This window comes from Mauremys mutica, chromosome 11, assembly GCF_020497125.1.
Source record: "Mauremys mutica isolate MM-2020 ecotype Southern chromosome 11, ASM2049712v1, whole genome shotgun sequence".
In the NCBI taxonomy this organism is placed as follows: Eukaryota; Metazoa; Chordata; order Testudines; family Geoemydidae; genus Mauremys; species Mauremys mutica.
In genome coordinates, this window is record NC_059082.1 from 15,872,608 (window position 1) to 15,895,347 (window position 22,740).

At 42.4% G+C, this 22,740-nt stretch overlaps 1 protein-coding gene across 3 annotated transcripts in view; it reads left to right on the forward strand.

The window, feature by feature from the left end:
• The window catches only part of ARNT2 (aryl hydrocarbon receptor nuclear translocator 2), a 185,329-nt gene that overhangs the window by 37,884 nt on the left and 124,705 nt on the right, over positions 1 to 22,740 (forward strand). Inside the window, exon 1 of one of the 3 annotated variants that reach the window (XM_044979472.1) lies at positions 1,668 to 1,821. The exons of the other annotated variants lie outside the window; for them this stretch is intronic. Within the exon in view, the coding sequence (XP_044835407.1) occupies positions 1,791 to 1,821 (31 nt within the window). The 5' untranslated portion in view covers positions 1,668 to 1,790. Of the gene's footprint in view, positions 1 to 1,667; positions 1,822 to 22,740 lie in introns of those variants that run through there. 3 annotated transcript variants of the gene reach the window in all.

Below are 22,740 nucleotides of genomic sequence, written 5' to 3' on the forward strand. Positions count from 1 at the left end.
GAGCATGCTGACGCTGCCAAGCAGCTGTTTGGCGGTGGCCAGGCGGGAAACGCTTGGGAGATAGGCGGAGGAGCGGGGATGTGGTGGGTTCAGGGGGGGAGGAGGAGAAGGGGTGGGGGGTGAGGGGAGCTTGGCTGCCAGTGGGTGCAAAGCACCCACTAATTTTTCCCTCTGGGAGCTCCAGCTCCGGAGCACCCACAGAGTTGGCGCCTACAATGCCAGGTGCTTCAGAAGGAATGAAAAGGCAATTATTGTGTGATCCATTCCATTGTCTACTCCTAGATTCTGGAAGTCAGAGGCTAGGGCCACCCAGAGCATGGGGTTGCATCCCTGACCATCTTGGCTAATAGCCATTTGGGGACCTATCCTCCATAAACTTTTCTAATTCCTATTTGAATGCTGTTAAATTTTGGCCTTCATATCATCCCCTGGTAACGAGTTCCACAAGTGAACTATATGAAGAAGTACTGCCTTTAGTTTGCTTTAAACCTGCTGCCTCTTCATTTCATTAGTTGACCCTTGGTTCTTGTGTTATGTGAAGGAGTCAATAACACTTATTCATTTTCTCCATACCAGTCATGATTTTATAGGCCTCTATCATATGCCCTCTTAGTTGTCTCTTTTCAAAGCTGAAAATTCCAAGTCTCTTTAATCCTCCTTATATGGAAAGTGTTCCATACCCCCAATCCTTTTTGGTGCCCGTCACTATACCGTTTCCAATTCTAATGCATCTTTTTTTGAGACGGGGCAACCAGAACTGCATGCAGTATTCAAGGTGGGGGTAGGGTTGCCAATTCTGGTTGGCAATATTCCTGGAGGTTTCATCACATGACATAATACTTAATTAAAGCGTAACCTGTAATCCTGGAGACTCCAGGACCATCCTGAAGGGCTGGAGGGGGACAAACATATCATGGTGCTATGTACCAGATTATGCTATTTTCTGTCTGATTCTCTCTTTCCTAATGGTACCGCACAGTATTAGCTTTTTTTGTGCAGATGTTTTCAGAGATCTATCCACATGCCCCATGATTGATTTTTTCTGTTCCAAAATCTGAAACCGGAGGGAGAAGACAAATCATCCCAGCCTTTTCCATGCAGGGAGAGAGGGAAAGGCAGACTCAGGCTGCACAGCAACCTGCTGCTTTGTCAGGGACAGTCGCCCATGGCCCAGGGAAGCAGCCCCAGACTGGCTACCTGATTCCCACCTGGTAGGGTGACCAGACGTCCCGATTTTATAGGGACAGTCCCAATTTTGGGATCTTTTTCTTATACAGGCTCCTATTACCTCCCACCCCCTCCTGATTTTTCACATCTGCTGTCTGGTCCCCCTACCGCCTGGGCCAGAGGCTAGCGGCCCAGCCTGGAGTCTCTTTTCCCCTGGTCACAGCCGTGGAGCCGGGCGCGCTGGAGCCGCGCTGCACGGGAACGAGCCAGGCTCGGGGGGCCAGGCAGAGGGCAGCGGCTTCCCCGTCCCAACGCACATGTGCGGGCGCCCGGCACATGCTCGCTGGAGCCGCCCGGGGCGCTGGAGCATGAGCAGAAGCGAAGCGGGCGCATCAGACATCTTGGGCCGCTTTGCGCAGGGAGCCTGAGCGCCAAGGAGCCGCCACCGCCCCCCTTCCCTGCCCAGGGTGCTGCGCTGCGCTGCGCTGCGCTGCGCCCTGCGCGTCCGGCCCTTTGTGCGGCGGGCAGCCTCGGGGCTCGCTCCTCCTCCGCTGCCGGCCCGGGCTGCGCAGAGCATCCCCCCTCCCCCGCTTGCATTGATCCTAATTCGCCCCCGAGACAAGATGGCAACGCCGGCGGCTGTAAATCCTCCCGGTGAGTAGCGGCGGCTGCTGCCGCCCCCTGCCCGGCAGGACATCGGCGCCACCCCCTGCGGACCCCCCCCCCGCCGGCACCGCCTCCCCTCGCCGCGCAGGGGCTCGGGGGAAGGAGGAGGAGAGCCTGGCCGCTGGCCCCGAGCCGGAGCGCTACCGAGACGCGGTGCCCCCCTTGCCTTAACAGGGAGCGGTGGGCGGGTTGTTCGCCTGGAGGGCAGCGGCCGAGCAGGGGTAGGGAAGAGCTCGGCGTCTTGTCATCTGGGGAGGAGTAACCACTAACCAGCCACCGGCAGGGGCGAATCCTAGTCCCGAAGTTCAGCACCTCTCCCACGCCTCCTTCCCGCCAGGGATCCAGCAGCTCAGGGCCAGTTTTCTGTGTGATCCCGTGTGGGCATCTTGGACCCCATTCGCCGCTGGGTGTATCTCCATTCACTTAATTGGAATAACACCAGGGATACATTTGGCCGTAACTTTCCAGAGTTTTATATGCTTCCAAGGCCACTCCCCTGGATGGAGAAAGATCATTTATCTCTCTAGAATTGTAAAAGAGCTCACTGTTGGTGGATAACAATGGTGGAAAGTTCAGGGATGTAACAGAGCCTGTTTCAGGCACAGAGCTATTTTCACCCCTTTAATTTTGATCATAAAATAATATTGAGCCAGAGTGTTTCCTAGACCAGTGGTTCTCAACTTGTGGACCCTTGGAGGTCCCCAGACTATGTCTAAGATTTCCAAAGGGGTCCTTGCCTCCGTTTGAAATGTTTTGGGGGTTCAAAAATAAAGGTTTCTATACAGCACTGTGTGCCTCTAAAGAAAATCGTCAGTTTCCAGTAGCCCATCTACCTAGAGCTAACTCAGAATGCTTACATTGACTTTCTTGAGTAAATGGTGACAATTAAAATTCTACATAAACATGAACAATCAAATTGGGGGGAAAAGAGAAAATATGGGGTTGTAAGCGAAAATAGGTGTGAGTAGTACAAAACGAGTGAATTTCATATGTGATGCAATGTAAGTGTTGGTGAATAGCCCTTCCTTAGCCATGCTCTAGCTAAGGATATCAGAATTTCTACTGTTAGCACATATATATATATATATATATATATATATATATATATATATATATACACACACGTGTGCGCAACTTGGGAGGGTGAATGTATAACTGAGCTGTAAAACTTTTGCTTGGAGTCATAATATTGAAGACATACATTTTGGCAATGTGTGTGGTGGGTGGTTTTTCTGTGAGGGTTTTTTTTTTCTTCTGTGCAAGTGTAGCAATACATTTCTTAACCATTTTTATCAATAGAAGGAACTCAGAAACATCTCCTGTGTTGGATTTTTGTGGAGCTCGTTATTAGGAGCATTAATGTTGATCAGGAAAAGCCGCTGGTGGGCCCAGACGGTTTATTTACTTGTCACAGCTCCCACTGTCCGTGGTTCACTGTCCCAGGCCAATGAGGGCTGCGGGAAACAGCACGGGCCAAGGGATGTGCTGGCCACCCTTCCCGCAGCCCCCATTGGCCTGGGATGGCGAACCGCAGCCAGTGGGAGCTGCTATGGGCCGAACCTGCAGATGCTGCAGGTAAACAGTCCTGATCCGCCAGCGGCTTTCCCTGGTGGGCCGCGTGCCAAAGGTTGCCAATCCCTGCTGTAGATGCAGTCAAATGAAAATTCTATGAAACATAAATATATTCTGTGACCATAAGATACAATGCCTGCTACTGTTTAAATGAATGCATCATGTAGTAACTCAATTTTGAGCAAATTGTCCGTGTGCATATTATAAAAGTGTGCTTTGCTTAATTAAAAAAATCCTTAACTAAATCGTAATGAAATTCTATTGAGCTCCAAGCAAATGAGTGATAGGCTTACAAAAATATACAGTGGTTGTGATTCTAGATTTTGATAGTTGAATAATATATGGCTAAATTCTTGCATCTTCAATGTGGTCTAGTTAAACGCTCGTTGGAAGCAATAAGAGTTCTGCTTGATTAAGGATGGCAGAATTTGGCCCATATTCTTGGGACTAAATGCTGCTCTTCTTACTCACGTGTGTATTCGCACTGAAGTCAGTGGAATTATGTGAGCAATGAATTTGGCTCAGTGAGTTTGGCTTCATGTGTTAGTAGAGTAGGCTCAGGCCCTTACGCCTTAAGATTAATTTTTAATTTCAGAATTCCAAATATTCAGTAAAAATCAATATTTGATGAAAGGTTAAGTGAATATTATTTCTCTCCCAACCTACAGTATCATATGTTAAAGGTGAAATTCACTTCACCCACACAGAGTCAGATAAATGAGCTTTAGTGCATGTGAAGTGAAGTACAATGAGCAGTTGAAATCCACCTTCCCCAATTTAGGGTCAAGGGTGCAAGATTGCATCCTGCCTCCTAGCCACATAGTATAATGGGGCGGGGGGTCACAGCTTCTCAGTGCTACTTGTACCATTTGCTGGGGCTACTGCATAGTTGGTCACTCCCTCTTCAATACTCTCCATGCTGACCTATCTGTGACTGTCACAAAGATTCCTGTGGCATCTAGATGTGGAGTCAGGCCTGAGAGGCTGCCCTGTCTTAACATACATATCCCACGTAGCTACAACGTAGGCCTTAGTAGGTGTAGCGATCCTTGTGTTGTACCTCCATGCTGTGACTGATGATTACCTATAGGAATTTTAAATATACTTTGTTCATTTTGGGACGCATTCTGGATTTAATGATTAGGAATGAGACAGGCAGGAGGCAAACATAATGAAGGTGTATGTTGCTTCCCAGGAAGGTTTACAAATACCTATCACACTTAATTTGCCTAAGCAGAGGCTGCCAGCCATCCTGAAGTGTGAGGAATTGTGTGGTGGTTTTGTGACGTGAACCAATATGCCCCACTGATGGTGCTGAGATGACAGACATCTTTTCACTCGTGAGCTAAGCACAGACCTCCTGAACTGAAAGGCAGATTTACCAACCGCCACCCCTGTAAACTACACCCCTGAATTCTGTGTGTGAAAGTTACTGTTGTGACTAGTAAGTCTTTTCTGAAGCACAAAGATAGAGAGCACCATGTTTGAGCTACCAAGGTTTCCATTGTAGCCTTAACATTATACAAGCCACAGAGAATAAACATGTGTTTAGATATACTGCCAAGCAGTGCAGACAAACTGAAATGAAAACCATTGCAAATTTGGCAGTGTGTTGTGGTAGCCTTACTGGTAGGATTTTTATGGCTCTATTTGTTTGGAGCCAGATCCTTAGGTGGTGTAAACTGGTGGTAGCTCCATTGACTTCAGTGATAGCTGTGCCAGTATATACCAGTTGATGACCTGGCCCATTGTGTTACGAAAGGACAATAGAGCCATTAACTTAAGAGTCTTTAATAATTATTTCCAATTTGAATAGCTCTTTATTCTTATAAAAGCTGATAATTTAGGCAGGACATTACACCACACATATTATATGGTAGCTGTAGATTGGTCATATTCTAGGTTAATGGAAGAAAATTAGCATGATATGGGGAATATAACATCAGAAAAGAAAACACTTGTTTGTAATAGTAGATGCATCTGACTTTTAAATGTGATCTTAGCCATGAACCTACATTGGGATCTAATAGCACAGAACCTTGTGTCCATGTAGAAGGTAATCATCTTCCACAGAAGTTATCTGGGAAAGGAAATACAGCCTGCTGCTATATTTGCTTTTCTGTGGCCTACTCTTTTTGTTTTGTAGTGGGCAACCATCACAGCTGGGATTAGCAGTGGCCAAGAAACCTTGATTATAGTTCAAATGGGACTATACTGTTCAGGGACGCAGGGCTGGGGCTGGGGCTGCAGGGCTGCTTAATTTCAGTGTAGATGTCCGGGCTCCGGCTGGAGCTCAGACTCTAAGACCCTGTGAGGTGGGAGTGTCCCAGAGCTTGGGCTGCAGCCTGAGCCGGAACAGTTACCCTGTGAAGCTTGGGAGCCAGACCTGCAGCTCTTTCTGCTATCTGTATTTCTGTGTGTAATTATACACCCCACTGACAGAGCAATGTGGGGGAAACTCCATTAGGGAATCCTCTGTTTTTTTCCTCCCTCCTGCAGGTTTTACCATGGGAGAGGGCAAACTGGCCCTAGCTTATAGGTATTTTGTTGGCTTGTCATGGTCTGGATGACTAACCGAAGTATCTAAAGCTGTGAAACCGGCTGCAGGTGTGTGGGAAGCTCAGCTGCATTGTCACGAAAAAGCAAAGATAATTGATTTCCCCCTAAAATGTGATTGACATATTAAACAAAGACAAGCTAAATGGGACCTAAGAACTAAAAATTGTGGCAGTGAAGCAGGCTTTTCATAAAATGGTGCTTGCCGTGACGTTTGCACTTAGTGCTGCAGCTGTTGGCTTTTTTTCCAATGTATGTGTTTTTGGTATACTGGCTTGTCCACATTGTTACTTTCAAATAAAATTTTGCTCATTAACCAAGTTAAATTCCTGTTCTTCTGATGTTTGCTGTTAGCCAAGATACTGTGAAAATGTAAATTATCTAATGAAATAAATGTTTGCTTTTTCTGGAGATGGAGTGAGGCCTGGATCGCTCAGGAGGTTTCCTTTCCAGTTCCAGTCTGGCTCAGTTTGGTAGAGACTTAAAGTTGTAACCTGTTTGTCAGCCTCCGTGAAATGTGTTGAGTAAGGCAATTCCTAGTCGCTTGAAATCAATACCTCTTGAGAATCTGAGCCTAAATGTCCATGGTACAAAACCACCACCAAGGCTAGCACCACAGTATTACCAGTTATAAATATTCAAAACTTCATGAGTCCGGTGCCCCCCCCATCACGAGATTGACTTAATATCATAAAATTAAAAATAAATACATAATAATCTGAGGTTTTTATTTGCCTTCTGGTTTTTGATCCTTTAGGGTGCACTTGTGTTGTGTTTTGAATTTTTCTGCAACCATGAGGGCTAGAATCTTAAATGTGATTTATTTATTTTTTTTAAAGTTCAGTTTCTCATGTAATCACTTGTTTCCAGGAGCTGGGGCTCCAAGTAAAACATCAAATACCATGAGACTCGTGAGTAAAATTGTGTGAGTTGGCAGCACTAAGGGGTTGTGTAGACAGAAGGTTCGTGCATGGCAAGCTGGGGTGTAAATCTACTTTGCACTAGCCTGCAATGAACTAAGAGTATGTCTACACAGCAGTGTAAGCCTAGGGTTAATGGGACTCAAGTCAGATGGCCCGTGTTGGGGAAACTTGGACTTGAGCATCTACATTGCATTTTAATCCAAGTGAAGAATTTTCTGACCAGTGCTCGAGCCAGGTCTCTGGTGTCCACACTGCACTGCACAGATCTGAGTCAAAGTAAACGCATCTCAAAGTGCCTAAAGCACCCCCTCCCTCATGTCGACACTCTAGCCCAGTGGTCTCCAAACTTTTTGGATCGCGCACGCAAACAATAAAAAAAATTTTGAGCATGCAGCCCTTGCTCCCAGCCAAACTGTCGAAGCACACACACAAAAAAAAAAAAGCCGCTCGGACTCCCGGCCGAACTGCCGAGGGGTAGGGGGGTGGGGGGGAAGCGGTGCTGCTTCGGCAGCGCTCCTCCTGCCACGCACCCTGAAGGATCCTCTTGCACACCCCACTTTGGAGACCACTGCTCTAGCCCTAGGAATGTGGTGCACTGTGGGAAAACTCTACTGCCCATCTTGTGTCCTAACTGTGGCAGTGCTCTGGATGGGACTCGGGTGCCATAAGGAGCATGTGAGAACACAAACCGCATAATTAGCTTCTTTGGTGGCTGTCTCCTTAGAATGACTGTAGTTTGAGAAGGTTTTATACTGAACTTTCATCTAATCGGAGAATTGGGGTCTCCACATCTGGGCTGAGTCCCAGTGGCAGGAAAATGTTCACATTCTGAGGATAATTAGGACGTCAGGGTCCAGGGCTGTCAAACTATTAAAACGAAACTTTGCAATTCTTAATATTTAAAACAGGATGTTCAATTAAGGTGTTTTGGTTTGGTTGGGTTTTTATTTATTTTTTGTCTGTTTGTTTGTTCTCAAGTTTGACATAAAATGAAGGTATCAGAGGGAACACACACACACGCCTGTCAAACTGGCTGTGGAGCAGGGAAGTGCATCCCCAGGGCTTGGGGTGCAGTGTGCTTCAGCTCCTCCCAGGGATCCCTTATCCCTGCCCCCGCTGCACTGAGGGAGGCAGGGACAAGGCATCCCTAGGAGGCTGTGGGGAAGTTTTAAGGCTGGCTCCCACTCATCACCCTGACAGTGCACACAGCCTGGGCGTCCGTGCACACGCAGCCCCTGGGAGGGTGGGGGAGAGAGAGCAGAGTGGGTACCAAGAGCCTGCCCTGCAGGGAGGGGGAGCAGCCAGGGTGCCAGGGGTCATCCCTCCCCCCGGCTGTGCTGTCCATGTGGACTTTCAGCACTAAAACTTTGTGTGTGCTTGGTGTCAAAGTGGGGTAGATCAACGCACACTTGGGAGCTTTTAGCGCAGGGCAGCCCAGTCCATTTCAGTTAGAGCATGGCAGGCTAGTGCTGGGTAGATTGACATCCCAGAGCTGCATGCTCTTTGTCTAGACAAGCCCTCCAGCTCTGTTGTTGGAATTCTCCGCAGAGAGGCCAAGGACTGAAACTGTGGTGAATAAGTATAATGTGACCCACATACTGTACGTGGTTTCACCTGTTCTGGGTTGAAAGTGAGGAAGGCTGGACGTGTGATTAAACCACTGGACTGGGTATCAGGAGATCTGGGTTCTGTTCCTGTCAATAGCTTATTGTGTGTGACATTTGGCAATTTACCCTCCGATTCCTCCTCTCTAAAATGGAGATAAATTAATACTTCCCTATATCATTATTAGCCCTCCTAATTATCCATTAGATTTTGAGGTACTGCTGTTGCCTGTTCTGTAGATGTACAGAGGCTGGGGTTTTTTAAGCTGTCAATCTGGCATCTTTTATGAGCATTAATTTTGCCTTTAAAAATTCTTGTTTTTTTTTTTAACCTACTCCGGTCTATTAGGCTTCAGAAATCTTTGAGACTATAGAATTGGATACATTTGAATTCAAGCCCTGGAACTTCTCTACTTTATTGCTACAGTAGTAACACCTTTGCTCTGACTGTAGTGTAGACTAGTCGGTAAACTCCAAAAGCAATTTAACAACATCCGTGGGAATAAACTGAGTGTTATAATGATGGAGACTGTAATGGGCTTTAAAAGTATGTGGGATGCAAAGAATTGTGTCCAAGATAATGTTAAAACAGAGATCCTTATAACTGAGCATACATTAGCTAATATCAGGCTTAGTTAAACTGAAGATCTTTTTCTCCTGTGATGTTCATAGCTTTCCTACTACTGAATTGGTCCTTAATTCAGTCTTATTTCAGTGCCTCTTGACTCAATTCTGTGATGCAGTTTAATTTTAAAACTATCTGCAAAGCAATAACTTGCATTAAAAGCATATATTTTTCTGATATTTCTAAATTAAAGTCAGAGACGAATTTCAGAATATAATTTTGATCTCGGAATGTTTGAATATGCAAATTAAAAATAGTATGGTTAGTTTCAAATGATGCTTCAAGCTTTAATGTTTCACTGCACTTCTTAATAAAAAAGACAGTTTTGCTGTAGAGGTGATGTTGCTGATTTTTCATTTCAGTAAGAAAAATATTGTAAGGTTTGGGTAGACAAGGAAAAACGACTGTAGTTCTAAAACAGTCACATGCAAAATAAGGTTATTGATGTAGCCAGTTGCTAGGAGGACAGATGTGGCATTATTTGTCATTATGAAGACAAATTCAACTCTCTTACTTTAATGGTTTGTGAAGATAAGGTGTGTGAGGTATAGGGTAACTTTTTAGATTTAAATAATTACAAAGTGAAGAGCACAGTAAATACATTAATTCAACACTAATTTATGAAAATTAGCATGCTAATAAAATCAATGCTAGTAAGGTGAGAAACGATGATCGTGTATTTAAGTCACTGTACTGGGACTTAGGTGATCTGGGTTCAGTTCCTGGCTCTGTGAAAGATTTCCTGTCTGACTCTGGGCAAGTCAGTTAAAATTTCTGTGCCTCTGTAAAATTACTCCCTTTCTCTCCCTCTTTGTCTGTCTATTTTTATTTAGATTGTATGCTCTGTGGTGCAGGTCCTGTCTTTCACTATATATGTTCTATTCTCCTTGTCCCCAGTGTAGTGTTGCTTATGTAGTTTGGAATTGTTTTCCTTTTCCTAATAATAAATGTAAGTGCAACAAATTACACTGAAAAAGCTAGCAGAATAGCAATCCATAACAAATGGACTGTCTGCTTCTAAATATCAACAGGGACTTGTAAGGCCAGATACTCAGTGCAAATTGGGGTAAATTACACCAGCAGAGGATCTGCCTGTTACAGTATCATTATGAAGGGGTTTCCTAGCTGTGTGGATTGCTGAAGGCAGCCAGTTATCCGGATTATACATTAAAAGATAATCTCCAGGAATCTACGAGCTCCTTTTTGAATCCAGGAGATACCAGTGTTTCTTTGGGAAAGGAGGCCTTCATAGTGCATACAAAGGAAAATCCTTTGCATTGTAAATAGGTCTAGGTATAGTACTGCTGAAACCTTTTCATATTCCGAAGGTGTAGGAAGGCCTCCTTTTATTAACCTATTTCTGTAATGCTGTCTTCCTTCTCTTTTGTCTGCTTTTTTCCTTTCTTTTCTTTCCTGTTCCCCTTGCCTTTTTGTTCAGATCACTCTCCTCGTCTCACTTTCCTCCTCACTATTCAATTTCCTTTCCATCTGGTGCAGCCACTCTGTCAGAGTTAACTCTGGCGCTGGGCTCAGCAGTGTTCTTGCTTCTCAATTACTGTTATTTAAACAAATGCTGGTCTTGTACTGTTGCTTCTCTCAAGTGCTAAGACAGGATTTAAGAAAGTCCCATTGCTCTTCAATAGGTAGAGCTAGCAGCCTTCCCCAAGGGAAGGTGAGGCTTTCTTGTTCTAACCACTAATTGTACTGCCTTCCATGGAAAGCACCGTTTAAGTTCAGAGTATTATTATTAGTTGGCTCAAGATTGGGAACATCTGTTCAGTTAGATGTGCACTCCATTAACACATACATTTTGCTGTTTTGCTCAAGGACAAGTCACAATTTTGCACTTTACATTAAAGATTTGTGCTGCCAGTCCTTCCCTCAGCTAAATTTCAAACACATCTGACAAATAAAATCATGTGCAAAAGTTGTCAACTTTCTCTAATACAGCCAGTGGAGAGTTGAAGTGTTTAACTGCTGACTCTACTAGCATGCACTCTGTAAGGCTGTTAAGGGAAGTTGCTCATACAGAACGCCTGGAACACATAGTAATTAACAACTGGATCGTCATTTATATGTTAATTACACTATAATTTGTCTGTTTTTCTTTGCAACTGGTACAGATGCTTGTTTAAATGTTCCTTTACACTTTAACGGTAGTATTTGCTTACTGGCAGACTCAAAATATATCTGTAGGGTTTGTCAGTTACATGCATTTATTTTATGGGAAGAGACATGCCAAGAAATGACTGATGCTGCAAAGACCTAAAATACTGCATTTTTGTATTACTGAGGATAAAAAACCAAAATCACTTGTATTGGATATACAATAAATGAAAAATCTTGATGAGAAATGGCCTCCGATTTTGTTCCCAGAAATAATTAGGAACACAATTTTGGGGCACAAATAATTACATATGCATTTTATACCACCTATAATTATGCATATGCATACATGCATTCCCCCAGGACTCGTTTCTGGGAGGATTTACCCTTCTCCATCTACCTATTACTGTCTAGGTCAGTGTTTCTCAAACTGGGGCTGCTGCTTGTGTAGGGAAAGTCCCTGCTGGGCCGGTTTGTTTACCTGCCCCGTCCGCAGGTCCGGCCGATCGCGGCTCCCACTGGCCGTGGTTCGCTGCTCCAGGCCAATGGGAGCTGCTGGAAGCGGCAGCCAGTACGTCCCTCAGCCTGCGCCGCTTCCAGCAGCTCCCATTGGCCTGGAGCAGCGAACCACGGCCAGTGGGAGCCGCGATCGGCCGGACCTACGGACGGGGCAGGTAAACAAACCGGCCCGGCCCGCCAGGGGCTTTCCCTACACAAGCCGTGGCCCCAGTTTGAGAAACACTGGTCTAGGCAGATTGGTAGCTGTCTGAGTGCAGTAAAATGCACTTGCAGTGCTGTGTGCTGAAATCAGAGGCTGAGGTCTGGCCATATTTAAAAATTAAGGTCAAATTGTTTCAGGATGCAGGGAGAAATAAAGTAACTTGTTAAGATTGGATCATATGTCAGTTGTGATTGGGGCCTCTAGATACTAGGGCAAGATAAAATAAGAAGAAATAATAACAGGGTGAAACATCATTGACTGTGTGATCCAGTATAACACTTCCCATCCTGCAGAGGGACAGTGTAATAAAGTCGTGGCATATAGGAAGGCTGGTAAGAGACTGGTATTTTATTTTGTGTCCCCAATCACCTGACATGGGTCAAGGTTAAAAAAGCTGATACTCTTGTCACAGGGCAGAGGTCAATATAGTCCCCTGACTAGCTGCTGCATTTAATGGTAGCCACTGGAAAGTGGTTACCGTCATAAAAGTAGCTTTAAAAATGGCATTTAGCTACTGCAGGGATTGGCAACCTTTCAGAAGTGGTGTGCCGAGTCTTCATTTATTCACTCTGATTTAAGGTTTCGCGTGCCAGTAATACATTGTAATGTTTTTAGAAGGTCTCTTTCTATAAGTCTATAATATATAACTAAACTATTGTTGTATGTAAAGTAAAGGGTTGTAAAGGTTTTTAAAATGTTTAAGAAGCTTCATTTAAAATTAAATTAAAATGCAGAGCCCCCTGGACTGATGGCCAGGACCCTGGCAGTGTGAGTGCCACTGAAAATCAGCTTGCGTGCCGTCTTCGGCACATGTGCCATAGGTTGCCTACCCCTGAGCTACTGTTTGTAACTGTCCCCTTTGTGTCCTCTGAGTCACATTTGCTTTGTTTATTGACAAAAACAATTTTTACTTCTCTCAGCACTGCAGAGCCAATACAGCTGTGGAAATAAGAGCTGGGTTTTATTTTGTTTCATGCATGATCAACAAAATTGCTAGCTCAGGATCTTCGTTACTGGTGGTAATGTGAGAACACTGCTTAATTGTCAGAAAGCAGGTTGATCTTAAAGTGCTGTCAGCTAGAAAAATCTTGTTTTGAAATGGAAAATGTCTAAGTTCCTAAACACTAAGTAGTAACACATGTAACAGTAACCACAGAAGTCAGTGGATGCTGACCCCTATGACTGGCCAGGAAATAGATTTCAGCCTGATGAGTGCTGCTGAGAGTCAGTTAACATGGACACCAAGACGTTGTTTTACAAAGTTCACTTATGAGAGCACTTTTGAGATAGTCATAAGAATGGCCATACTAGGTGAGACCAAATGTCCATCCAGTCCAGTATCCTGTCTACCGACAGTGGCTTATGCCAGGTGCTCCAGAGGGAGCGAACCTAACAGGTAATGATCAAGTGATCTCTCTCCTGCCATCCACCTCCACCCTCTGACAAACAGAGGCTAGGGACACCATTCCTTACCCATCCTGGCTAATAGCCATTAATGGACTTAACCTCTATGAATTTATCTAGTTCTCTTTTAAACGCTGTTGTAGTCCTAGCTTTCACAACCTCCTTAGGCAAGGACTTCCACAGGTTGACTGTACGCTGTGTGAAGAACAACTTCCTTTTATTTGTTTTAAACCTGCTGCCTATTAATTTCATTTGGTGGCCCTTAGTTCTTGTATTATGGGAATAAGTAAATAACTTTTCCTTATCTACTTTCTCCACACCGCTCATGATTTTATATACCTCTATCATATCCCCCCTTAGTCTCCTCTTTTCCAAGCTGAAGAGTCCTAGCCTCTTTAATCTCTCCTCATATGGGACCTGTTCCAAACCCCTAATCATTTAGTTTAGTTTCAGTCAAGAAATTTCAAGCACTGTGTCACCTTGAAAATGTTCTAGGGCAACTATTGAGATGGACAATAGGAAGCTAGATTCTGTACCTCAGACTGACGCTAACTTTCATGGGACTCTTGGGTGCAGGGAGACTGTTCACCAAATTAGCACTGTTCAGTTCATTTGCCCAATTGTTTGAGTATTCTTTTTGTATTAAAGAGATGTGTGTTGTGCAATGTACAGTAATAGCTAATATAGAATTCTAGCTTCTCTGTACAGGGGACACCTGTTCAGCACTTTTGGAGGAGCTATTAAAAATGTTAAGTGTTACAGTAACAGAACTTGTATTCTAAGTTAGTATAGAGTGTCAGGTTGACAAGTCGCGACCCCCCCCCCCCCCATGTAATAACCTTGTGACCCCCTGAGGGGTCCCAACCCCCAGTTTGAGAACACCTGACATAGAGTATAATAGCCTATTACTGCTACCAGCTGTTGAGTTTTTCTCCTTTAACTTAAATAGTAGAGGTGCATGCTTTTAATGATAGGTCCTATGCACAAATGTCACTGACTAAACATGGGCAAAGTTAAAGGTGCTAGGTAGGAGTAAAACAGATGTGTTTTTCTTCACCCTCAGTGCCTTCTGTCCTCCCCCGCTCAACTGCTCATGTGGTGGTGATGCTAATAGCAAGAAAGAGAGATTAATATAAAATGTATCGCTATGAGAACTCTGAATGATATATCAGTTTGCTTTAATAATGAGTATCAATTAACTTCCTCTGTCTTTGTTTTATCCCTTGGCCCGTGCCGCTTCCTGCAGCCCCCATTGGCCTGGAGCGGCAAACTGCGGCCAGTGGGAGCCGTGATTGGCCGAACCTGTGGACGCGGCAGGTAAACAAACCGGCCCGGTTCACCAGGGTGCTTACCCTGGCGGGCTGTGGGCCAAAGCTTGCCGATCCTTGCCTTAGGGTCAAGAAATATAGTTCCCTCCTTTAAGTCGTATGCAGCTGGCATATGAAAAGCGGAAATGATTTTGAAATTGCTGCAGTTTTGTGATGTAAAGAAAACAGACTATAATTTTGAAAAATTCAAAGGATGTTGTTGGATCTGAATTTCCCAGACATTGAAGAGTTTGCATGCCCTACAGAGAGTTAGGACCCCATTCCACCAAGATGGAAGAGTCCTGGGGGAATGTCTGTATGTATGCATGTGCATAATTATATTTTGCATTTGAACTTGATCGTAACAAGTATTAATAGTTTGAGGGGAGAGGGAAATACTGAAAGAGTTGTTATTGAAAATATTCAGTTGTTTCAAGGGTCATAAAGTATAGTGTATTAATATCGATAGATTTTAGTGAACCTTTTCCGTTAGAGATTATATGCCACTCTCCTTTTATCAGATTAATTCTGCATTATATAGGTCCTGAACAGACCTAGCTCTGGGCTCTACCACAGCAGAAAGGTAAACTGAAGTAAAGAAAAGGGAAACAAATGCTATACCTGATGTTAATATATTGCCTTCTCCAAACCCATTACATTGGTACAGAGCTTAGCCCAGTGGGGCCCTGTTTTGGTTGGGGCTTTTAGGTCTGACAGTAATACAAATAATAGTCTAAGGCTATGGCTACAGTAGAGAGTTTACCACGGTGCAGCTGTGCCACTGTAAACTCTCTTGTGTAGCCTCTCTAATCCGATGGGGGAGAGCTCTCCTGTTGACTTAAATAATCCATCTTCAGTGAGTGGCGGCAGCTATAGCAGGAGAAGCTTTTCCACTGACAGTGCTGTTCACACCAGCACTTAAGTCGTTAGAAATTACATCATGCAGGGGGATTGGCTTATTCACACCCCTGAGTGACATAAGTTATACCGACATAAGTGGTAGTGTAGACGTAGCCTTTGTAAGAGAAGTTTCAAAGCTGAAATTCACTTATAAGGGAGAGATGTCAGAGTCTGGACCTGCAACAGTGTATCCATTTTTTCCCAAAGTGATAGAACAAAATGATTGATGATATACAAATTATTTATAGTTTCAACCATATTCAGCAATAAGGTGAAGAAGCTTGTTCCACAGCATGCTAATATTTAGAGTGATTAGAATCTTTCCTATGTGGAAACCAGTGTTGCTTTTCACATGTGAACTCATCTGAATCCTTCCCAGACCATGAAATGTTGCTCAGGGCACAAACAAAACTCAGCCATCCATGTCTGTTCTGAACTAATCTTTGCTAGCCTTCTATGTATGTTATTAAATCCTTCAAGTTTTCCTTCTCTAAGTTCTTACAGTTACCCAGTAGCTCAGTTGCAGGATTGATATTTGAATTACAACCGTGGAAACATGACACCAATTGTATCTTTCATTGGTTATCAGTTTTTTGCTGGAGCTTAGGGAGAAAAGATGTAGGTATAAAACTAAAAGCTGCTACTCTGGAACCAACAAGTATCCTTCATTCCGGGGATGTTAGTTGTTACATTTGGCATATTAACATTCATCACTCAGTATGCTAGATATGTTAGTGATAAGGCAAAACACATATCCTTTAATTGTCTTGACAAAATATACACCTAGGCCTGGGAACGCCACCTTTTATCCTTCACTATTAAACTGCTACAGCTCCCATGTTTTTTCTAGTTTTAATATGTGTTTTGCAACTTGCTCTCTGCTTACTCATTCCATCAACTGCTCACTGCTTTTGAAAGCATTCTAACCTGTTGTTGGGTCGTTACAATTGGATTTAAAAATGAGGGTGAAATATTCAACACACATGCAACATTACCAAATGGTTCAGTAATACTTCACGCACACTTAAAAAGCCGAAAAATGACATGCATGTCTTTCAAGCGTTTGTTCATCTTTATTGTGGAAAGCATACGATGGCTTGCTAGAGGAAGGAAAAACACACTGGTGTGGTTGTGTGGTGTATAAACTGTAGAAGGCTGCTCCTTGAAATAGGCTATTTAGTCTGTCTTTACAAATAAATAAAATGAACACTGAAAAGGGTGTTTCTTATCAAATGTAGCAGACAACTACAGGTCCTTTGGTATGTAGTTATGCAGAATTCTGCTATTAGCTAAAACTTGGTTGCCAAATCTGACATTTGGTGTGATTTCATGTTTCCTTCGTGTTTACATATGTAAAGGCTGTCTTGCTGCTCTTCCAGATAGAAATGTGAAAAATTCAGTTCTGTCAAGGCTTTTATATAAACATCCTGCTTGTTTGTAGAAAATGTTATTCAATAACATTCTTCACTTCTATGTTCAAAGCATCTACCGATTGACTGTATACTTCTGGGAACAAGCAGCTTCTAGTGAATGTGACATAATGTTTAATCTGAATAAGGGAGCATGGAAGGAGAAACAATCTTCCATTACTTTAGATCTTCAATTGTTTAAAAAGCCAGGGAAAGAATGTCTGCTTAGTGGTTCTGACGGTAAATTGCTAGTGAAACCCCGTGATTGTAATTCTGGAAAATGCAGTAATAGTGGTTTCTAAGGGTAACAACCTCCTTCTGAAAACATAGGAAAGCTTACTTTTAATTTAATTTAATTTAGATCACGGTAACTCTGACAAAAGCAAACTGTAAGGTTTAATGTTCAGAAAACAGTTCTTTGTAATGAAGTTAAGCAGGACTTGAGATTCTCAACATTTGTGGCAAACTCTTGGGAGTATGGTAAAACTAATATTTCCCCGGAGAGTCTCCTGCAACAAGGCTGGCTGAGTTGTGTATTTATTTATAAAGCTCTCCCTCATGTCTTATTCTGAGGGCGTTCTCTTTGGGGCACCAGTTGGAATGAAAGATTTTACAATCTAATAAAAAAAACCACCCCATCCCTGCAATTACCTTCTGCACTTCCAGAAATGGATGGGTTTTTATTTGTTCCTTCTTTACTCACAGACATAAAGGGTGTAATACTCAGACAGCAAGGGAAAGAGACTAGCATTCTTTGCTGCTCCAGTGACATTTATTATGCTGTTAAGGGCAGAAAAATCATAATCTTCCTTTGGCCAAATCTTTTCAACGGCAAAAAACGTCGACCTTTTTGAGATAATTTCCAATGACTGATGAAGACTGTGAAAAGAGTCAATACATGAGATGTTAGGGTGCTTAATTTTGTAGGATGGAGTGTTAGGGAATCTCCATTTAGATATCTGTCTGAAAGAATTCACTGCTAAATGCCAGAAACTTCAGTTTGGGGACAATAAAGAAATACCCTTTTTAGGTGACTTGTCCAAGGATCAGTCACATCTGAACCCATGATTCCCTGGTTCCCAGCGCTTTCCTGCAGCTTGTAGACTAGACTTTACCTAGGCTTGGTAGAATTCAATGTTGATATAAATTCAATGGATAGTATTAATGTTTATTTTAAAGCATTTTTTCAATGTTGGATTCTTTTCTGCTTCATTAATAGAAAAAAATACCAGCTAAATATTAATCAGAGGGTCTTTATTTACTGGTGGTGATGTAGGGTGCAAAAGGACACAACTAAATGTCTTGAACCCAGGCTGAGTTTGCAGAACTGGAGTTTAAAGTGGGGGAGAGGGGGTGGGAAATCTTTGTAGACTAAGGAACCTCAAACTGGAAATCTGGGAGAGAGAATCAATAAGGAACCGTCATATTGTCATTTTTACTGAGTGACTTTTCTGGCAACTGTACTTTTAATTTTCTCTTCTGTTTGATTTATGATGATGAATAAGGATTTGGAAACACATAAAAGGTCAGTTCAGTAACATTAAATAAATATCCCTTGCTTGCTGACCAAGCAGGATTGCAGACACTAGTGCAGTCGGTAAAATATTGTTTAATGATGCAGTAATTTTTTAATACAATAGACATTGGTTAACTAAGCATGCCCAGTGATACCCTAAATTTACTGACAATTAAGTGTTTGATAGACCCAGCGTGGTATTCTGAATGAAACGTAAAAGTTATACATCCCTACTGCAACATGATTTTTTATTATGCAGATACAATGAATGAGTTACAAAATCATTTGAAAGATGCAAGTAAGCTATTTGCAATGAATAATTTGAGTGGTAAAATTATTAATTTTTTGCTTGATCAGTTGCAAGTTGATTATGATTTCATCAAAACTATATGTTCAGTTATTTGATGAAATTTTGAAAATGGTTTAGCTTTATGGATTACAAATATTTCTGAGTATTTGACATTTGGTATTCAGTATTTGTACTCTGTTATGTTTGAAGTAAGTCACATGATATCCTTTGGCTCTCAGAATGAATTGGTGATTGAGCAAAATTTAAAATTTGATGTCTGCAATACTTGTGCACATGACTTTCTGTGAATATTCATGCTGGTAAAACTGGACTGCAAGGATTCTTATGAAAAGCGATTATAATTGGAGTCCAGAAACGATGAAAGGAAATTCCTTTAAAAACTCGAATAATTATTAGCAGAAATCTGCTGGCAGTATTCTCAAGCTGAAAGTTAAAATTAGAAAAATTGTTCCGACTCCCACACTCAAGATGTTTTGGTAACAAGTTTATATTGTAGTTGGCTTAACAGAAAGTATGGACAGGGATCATGAACCTAATGCATCTCAAATCATGTAATAAAACTTTCATATGACTTTGGTATCTTTGTGGCTGGAGATAACAGCTTGGGGAGGAGCAGTGAAAAGGTTTGGCTACCCAGGAAGGCTGAGTTACTGGTGTCTTGCTGCAGTTGGTTAAAATCAATCCCAGTTAACATTTTAAGTAGATTTACTATCCATTAACTTTAATTCATTGTCTTGTTACTACTATTCACTATGCTTTATGAAGTTAATAAAAATTGAGGGCACTCAGCACCTCTCAGAATGGGATATTTTGTCATCTTGCTATGATTTAAACTTTGGAACAGCACTGAATAATATTGGTCTGGCTTATTTTTTTATCAATATAGCACCATAAATATTCTAAAAGCAACTGTAAAGTAATTCTTGGAAACTGACAGCGGAGTCTTTTGTATGAACAATATAGCTCTGGATTTTAATGATCAAAAATTGACTTTTGGTAGAGATCTAAATCAACTTCAGTTGACCAAAGTAATTAATACTGACCAAGATGAAAAGTTAAAGGCCAGCTATTGATGATGATGACACTGAAATTAATAGTGAAGTATTGATTTTTTTAATAAATAATGTAAAGATGGGTGGATTAAAAACATAGTCTGTAATAGTGAATAATAAAGTGTTGAACAGTTATAATTACTTATTTGTCACAAAACCCAAAAGTTTGCTGGGCATCCTCCCAAATGGATAAAAAGAAACAATTTCCCAGAAGAGTCTGCAGATCATCTCAGACATGATATAATAGGGTGGAGGGATGTAACAAGATAGTAAGGTGGGATTTGGGGAAGGAGAACAAGTAATTACAGCAGGCAAGACTGGAGATAGCAAAATTCTCATCTAGGTGCTCTATCTGGACAGAAAATGTCAGATCTTAGAAATGTTGTGGAGGAAAATGCGACAGGATTTGGGTACAATCTGGATCTCAGCAAAGTACAGTAAGATAATTTTTTTGCTCACGCTGAGACAGACTCTGAACTCTGTTATACAAATATAAATCCAGAGTAACTCCACGGAGGCTGTTTGTGTACTGGTGGAACAGAGACAAGAATCTCACCCATCGTTTTCAAGTAATAAATAATGATGGCCTTTGGAGAGAGAGAGAGAGAGTGTGTGTGTGTAATTTTTTAAAAATCTAATGCAATATTGTGATGTCTAGTTTTCACATATTCTTGTGTTACAGCTTCCACTTTACCTCCTGGTGTTTTGCTATATGTCATCTGCTAAGTGTTCCATTTTAAAAAGGAAAACACATTTCCTGTACATGAATTTCTGGTGGAATGCCAACCAAAATAACTAAACAAACACACTAAATGAAAATATTAAATGATGAATTAATAGACTAAGCACAATCTATCTTTTGGAAAGTTTGAAGAAGAGTCATTATGCTTCCTTAGTTTTCCTCTTTGTGCTTATTTGCACAGTTTGGATGTATGTTACGTTGCTTCAGTTTGTATGTTAATGGATAAAGTCACTACATGTAAAATTGAGATTCTGTAGATCTGGTGCTGCATGCATGATGGAACAATCCTATATTGCATTTGTTAGTTCTAATAAAGTATGTAAAATTTACAAAAAAAAAATGTAGAGAAACTTTTTCTTGCTGTCCTTGCACACAGCTTATACTTATGCAGTTATTTTAAGCACATTCAAAATATCATAGGGGGAGGGAGAATGATAATTTATTTTAAATGGAAATGCTGCATTGTGTGGGAAGCCTAATCTGCTTGTGATGGAGAATCATTTGATTAATACTTATTAAATGTGGGGAAATTGATCAAATGATCTTGAATGTCTAAACAACAAAACGAGGACAAATTAAAATATGCATCCCTAAAGATTCCCGCTGTACCTCTGTATGGCAATATATTCTGTGCTCTATGAGGGCCTAGGCCAGCGTTTCTCAAATGTGTCCACCAGGGGCTTTTCTTGCAGCCACGGCCTCCTGGGCAGTGATGGGGGGGGAGGGGCAAAGCAGTGGTCCCTGCCTGAGGACCACCAGCAGGAGTTGGACCCTGTCCCCTCTGGAGACACACATGCTGGAGGAGGAGGCGGCTAGTGAGTCCCCCACCTTCCTGGGGATGTAGGGTTGGGCTCCAGCCCTTGAGTGGCAGGCAGCAGGCCCTGGCCACGGGGCTCCAACCCCCAGCTGCGGGGCTCACCCCCCATCGTCCCTGGCCTCCGCTGCCTCTGCTGGCCTGTCATGGATTCCTCCCTGTCTCCCACTTCCACTCCATCCAAGGCTTAATTTGTCCCCGGTCTTGCCAGGACTGAGTAAGTCTGCTGCTGTGAAAAGTGATATTTTTATGTTTAATATCACTTTTCACAGCAGCAGACTTCCTAGCTAGCAAGTCCTTTTAAAAAAGCAACCAAAAAAAGGAAAAGAAGCAAGAACAAAAAAACCAAGAACTTGTGGAGCACCTTATTTGTGTTTCTGTTTTGTTTAGGTCCTAAGAGAGACAACTGTACATACTTTTTATTATTGAGTCTGCAAAAAGATTCAATAAATTACAATTATTTGGACATATGTATGTGCATATAGATTTGTTTTTCCTAAAGTAAATTAAGTATTTTAGGAACAATTGTCAGCGCGGCCACCAGCAAGTGTTGTTGGCCGCACTTTGAGGTCACCAAAAATGTTGTTGTGAGAACCCCTGACCTGGGCCTAGATCCTCAGTTGGTGAAAATTGTCATAAGTCTATTAACTTCAGCTGAGCGATGACACTTTGCACAAGTTGAGGGTCTGTCCCCTGTTGTTTAGATATTCCATCAATTCCATGGACAGATTTTCAATGTCATCTTTGAAGCCTCCACAGATTGGCCAGTGAACTTCACATGAAATCCTTACTTTTGAGAATGCAGATTGGGTCGTTAGCTATGTGACTACCCAATTTACACATGTAGTTGTCTATTTGTGAATGTAACTGTGCCTGAATATTTGACACTCAGGGTATGTCTTCACTGCAGAGCTAACCTGGGCTCTTATTCGAGTGTTGATCTTATTATGCTCCGATCCACGTGTTAAAAACTGTGGTCCATATTTTGCGCTGCTTTCAGAAGGACTGCTCCCATTCTCCAGAAGACAAAACAAAATTCAGAATTAAGACCGAGGCTATGCAGAGTTATCTTGGGCGATCAGCATCAGGCGGGTCTGAGCACTTGGGTTAGCCTAGCCCAGGTGTGAGTAGTTCTACTCGAGTTACTGTGTCCTCACGGATGCTGCACTCCTCCATGTCTGGGACTTCTGGGGGCATACCCCATGGTTCTTACCACACTGGCCAATTTGCAGAGGTTGCAAAATTGGCTTTGAAAATCTGTCCCTGGAATTGATGGAATCTTTTAAACAACAGGGGCCAGACCCTCCGCTTGTGTTAAGTGTCACAGCTCAACTGAAGTTAATAGA